The sequence below is a fragment of the Vanellus vanellus genome, assembly GCF_965231255.1.
Source record: "Vanellus vanellus genome assembly, contig: HAP1_SCAFFOLD_76, whole genome shotgun sequence".
NCBI classification, from domain to species: Eukaryota; Metazoa; Chordata; class Aves; order Charadriiformes; family Charadriidae; genus Vanellus; species Vanellus vanellus.
In genome coordinates, this window is record NW_028127111.1 from 645,422 (window position 1) to 650,299 (window position 4,878).

General features: G+C 48.4%; 1 protein-coding gene across 1 annotated transcript; it reads right to left on the minus strand.

Annotated features, from left to right (window-relative positions):
• Window positions 1-3,535: 3,535 nt before the first annotated feature.
• On the minus strand, window positions 3,536-4,471 carry LOC309685502 (olfactory receptor 14A16-like; the record flags this gene model as incomplete). Its single annotated transcript, XM_082501263.1, has 1 exon — window positions 3,536-4,471. One exon carries the CDS (start codon window positions 4,469-4,471, stop codon window positions 3,536-3,538), a length of 936 nt encoding a protein of 311 aa, XP_082357389.1.
• Between the last annotated feature and the right edge of the window lie 407 nt (window positions 4,472-4,878).

A 4,878-nucleotide genomic window follows, 5' to 3' on the forward strand; every position in this document is an offset into this window, starting at 1 on the left:
AAGTGATTATTTGGCTACTCAATTGCTGGGACACTGGAGCCGATAGTTTGGACTTAGATGGTAGAGAAGCCAAGCGGTTGGGACCATTGACTAGAGAATTGGGTATTGACAGGGTTTTTGGAAGACCACCACAATCCCTTAGCCTCTGGAGATGACTCCTGTAAAGCGTGAGGAGCAAGTATCCCTATAGGGACGCTATCCCATACCACCCATCCAAGTGGACAACTATTGAGAGAGATGTTCAGAATCTGAGGGAAATAGCTGTGCGGGAGATGATTTTTACTGATTTGGACAACCTGCAGACAACATTAGATCCAGATGCACTCAAAATTACCGGACCCACTTGGCGCATGTGGGTACGGAGAGCACCAGCGGCACGTGCTCATGGATTGGTATTATTTTGCTGGAAAGGGGATGAGGCACCGACGGTGGGTCATGTGGATACTGACATGCAGCATTATGCACATAATCTTTTTCTGCCCCACAGGACAGTGTGTCAACATTAGACAGGTCACGTGACCAGGCCGCTGTCTCAGTTGAGGAAAAACCATAAATCTGCGGTAGCATGTGGCAGTGTATTGGACAACTGGTTAGATGATGTCCCTCGGCAGGTCAACACCTCAGCCATGGAAAAATCGTCTGAAAAAGCTAGGTGGGAACTTGATGAGATGTTGCAGAAACTGTGGAGTGTTTCTCTGCAGGCTGATGTCTCAGCTGTGAGAAACGCACCTGATAACTTGATAACCTGATAATCGTTTCATAGAGTGCTCAACCAAATATCCCAGCTGGTAAATAGTGTGGACTCCCAACCTGTACTGACCAGCATTTTGGCAATTGAAGAAAAACGCTTTCCTAATAAACCTGTTTGAGAGAAACAATACACACCTGTCCTGGTGTGAGGTAAAACAGAACCAATTTTGTTCAGTAACTTCGCTTCTTAGCCGGGCCTCTTCTAACTACTGAAATTAAGAGTATATTGTGCAGACAGTGTTCACTCTCTCAGAGTGATCAGACCTATGTTTACAGCGGATGCCCAGGCACGGTGTGCAGAGAGGCTCTTGCTTATACTTATTGCTATAACACCCACGGCCAACCAACTTTGTGGTTTCCCCCTTGGACGGTTGGAAGTGGAAAAGCATAGTGAGGTCCCACCTGCGGGGAGGAGCGGACAGGACAGGTGACCCAAAACTGACCAACGGGGTATTCCATCCCATCTGCCTCATGATCAGTATAAAAGCTGAGGGATCAAAGGGTCAGCTCGCTTCCTTCAATGACCGGTGTCTGAGGAGGACTCTGTTCGTCTGCCTGTGATCCCGATCCTGAATCCTTATCTGGAATCCAGTTCCCATCCAGCACTGAGTCCAGTCTGGGACTGCCCCAGCACCAGCCAGTGACGTGATCATCATCCTGGGAGCTTGATATGGTTTTGTATATATTTCATTATGGACTTTTTATTTTATTATTAATATTTCATTAACAGAGTTTAGGTCCTTCTAAACTCATAAGTCCCTTTCTCTCTCTCCTGCCTCTCCTCGGTAGGGGAGAGCATCTGCCGTTCTGCCTGAGTGGCCAGTCCAGCCCAAACCTCAATACCTACACATTCACCCTCCATTTGGAGAGGTCCAGTTTCAATATCATTTGGAAATTGCTGATATCACTTAATGCGTATGCAGATAAACAAAGACAAGTGGAAGAAAAAGGAAACTTTTTTCTTTTCTTTTCTTTCATTTTTAAAATCATTTCACTTCTGAAATCTCTCAAATAAGAATTGTAAAATGAAGAAAATTATGCTCAGAGCCTTGGCTTGTTAGGGCATTTTGCATGTTAATGAACTGGCCTCTTGAGAAGTAAAAGGCAGCAGCAAAGCTCCAAGTTTCTGAGCATGTCAGTGGGCTGCACTGAGGGCCACCCCTGAAAAGACCTTGGAGGGAATGACCAGAAAAGGGACTGTCCCTGGAGGCTGGTGAAGCAGGAAGTCAGAGGCACTGCTTACAGGTTGAAAATCAAACATGGAAGTGGTTGTGAAAGCCCTTGACCTGTCTCATCAAGCGGGATGTCCAAGCACTGACCCCCACACCCTGGGAATGGGGATCCTTTCCCACACGGGAAGCTCAGGGCTCTTCCTGGGAGCACTGAGATGAAGGGGTGTGTGATGCCAAGGGCAAGACAGTGGTAGGACACCTCTCAGGCTCTCTGGAGGGTGGGGTGGAGGCAACAAGGCCCCGTTGATGTAAGGAACTGGAGTGCTCTCAGGGGCCTCAGTGGAAGAGACCGCAGCCATAGTCAAAAGGAAAAGGATTTCAGTTCTGTTGGGGGGTCCCAGCCGCAACAAAGGGGCCATACGCCCCACAGGCTGTGGCTGTTTCTCTGCAGATGCCAAGATCAGAGAAGATGATGCCAGCATCAGAACAGATGCAGATGCCAACCCCTGCTTCCCCACCCCACTCTGCCCCCATGCTGTCCCAAGCTCTACTGATGACTGTGTCTTCACTATTTCTTCAAACACAAGGCTGTCGTTTTCTGAGGTTTTCCTAATGGCTGTGAGTTCCCCATAACCTGTGCAGCTTCTTCCAAAGCCCTCCTAATGCTCTTCAGATGCCAAAGATGTCTCATCCCATAGACTCATTTGAATCCTCTATTTAGCTCCATGTCATTGCACGGAACTGCACATCCTTCTGCTGCTGCCTCAAAGACAAAACTAGATCTATTTCACTGCAGTATGACACCCTCCTGATATCCCAAATCTGGGTTTGTTACACGGTGTGCAAGCCAATAACACACAGAGCAGAGGTATTTCCAAGTTTATTCCATTAATGCGCGGAAATGGGGTGCTCAGCCCAAAACGGGAGCACAACTTAGCTTCAAAAGACTCCACTTCTATGCATTGATGTTTACATATTCAAACAATTCATATATATATTCACAGTTACTCATTGTTATTCTCTTCAAGGATTGGTTGAGATTTCTTTGCTTCCCATGTAAATTAGTGCACAGACTCTGTCTTCTTCTTCCGTTATTCTCTTTTGAGTAGGTGGAATCATTTGGGTGGGTGGTCAGTGAGTCAGTGGTCGCGATCTCCCCCTGGCAGAATTACCTTTTACCACTTCTCTGATCTTGGCAGTTCCAAGAGGTTTTCTGGGTTCACTGACCTGACCTACAGTTCATCACTCTCTTGACAGGAATCCCCTGCTTCTCAACAATGCTACATTGTCTGGTGGTAGTTCCTTAACTGAATCATAGATAAATCATGTCTAGTTACTCTTTCTCTATTTTCATATTAGGTAAATTATTAAATAGGGTTGGGGCAGTACAGAGGACTTGAGCAGCAGCAGGTGTCCTTGGTTGCTTCAATTACAATGACATTTTATGTTTCATTTTCCTAGTTTATGTCAATTTTCCTGCAACAGAGAGAGCTGCCCTGTTATTACAGAGATGCTCCTCAGGAAGGCAGTTCTGATGCTGTGATGACACTTTTACTGAAGGCCTCTCTATTATCCAGCACAGTAGGGACAGCCTGTGAGGAGACATGGGCAGCTTACTGCTGCTGAAGGTGAAGCCATTGAACCACTTTCTTCAATGCTTCTTTGAGCTCCTGGTTCCTCATGCTGTAGATGAGGGGGTTCACTGCTGGGGGCACCACCGAGTACAGCACTGCCACCACCAGGTCCAGGAATGGTGAGGAGATGGAGGGGGGCTTCATGTAGGCAAACATGCCAGTGCTGATAACGAGGGAGAGAACCATCAGGTGAGGGAGGCACGTGGAAAAGGCTTTGTGCCGTCCCTGCTCCGAGGGGATTCGCAGCACAGCTCTGAAGATCTGCACATAGGACACCACAATGAAAACAAAACACTCAAAGAACAGACAGACACTGACCACAAGGACCCCGGCTTCCCTGATATAGGAGTCTGAGCAAGACAGCTTGAGGATGTGGGGGATTTCACAGAAGAACTGGTGCAGGGCGTTGCCCTGGCAGAGGGGCAGTGAAAATGTATTGGCTGTGTGCAGCACAGCGTTCAGAATCCCACTACCCCAGGCAGCTGCTGCCATGTGGACACAAGCTCTGCTGCCCAGGAGCGTCCCGTAGTGCAGGGGATGGCAGATGGCAATGTAGCGGTCATAGGCCATGACGGTGAGAAGAGAAAACTCTGCTGATATGAAAAAGAAAAAGAAAAAGACCTGTGTAGCACACCCTTGGTAGGAGATGGTCCTGCTGTCCAAGAGGGAATTGGCCATGGCTTTGGGGACGGTGGTGGAGATGCAGCCCAGATCAAGAACAGAGAGGTTGAGGAGGAAGAAGTACATGGGCGTGTGGAGGAGGTGGTCACAGGCGATGGTGGTGATGATGAGGCCGTTTCCCAAGAGGGCAGCCAGGTAGATGCCCAGGAAGAGCCCGAAGGTCAAGAGCTGCAGCTCCCGTGTGTCTGCGAATGCCAGGAGGAGGAAGTGGGTGATGGAGCTGCTGTTGGACATTTGCTTCCCCTGGGTATCTCTTATTCTTAACTGTGACTATCTGTTTAGGAGGAAAAGACAGTACTGAGTCAGAGCAGACTTCTCTCAGCAAAATGGATGGCATATGTCTTTGCAGCCCCACATTCAGACCCTCTTTTCAGGAGCACCTCTCTGCAGCTCCCTCACTTGAGCTCCGGCTTTTGCTGGCTGAAGCTGCCACTGGGAGCAGGGACTCTGCAATGGGCTCCGGAGGAGTCCTCCTTGCTGTGCAGCAAGAGGGAACTAGGACAGCAGGGCTATCTCCAATTAAATGTAATCGTGTTATATCAAAGAGCTTTTCAGCGTTGTTGTCGGCAATTTGCCCAACTGCACAGCAAAGGAGAGGGGATTTTGTTTTCTCTGTTTTGTTCTGGTTGTACCTGCCGCAT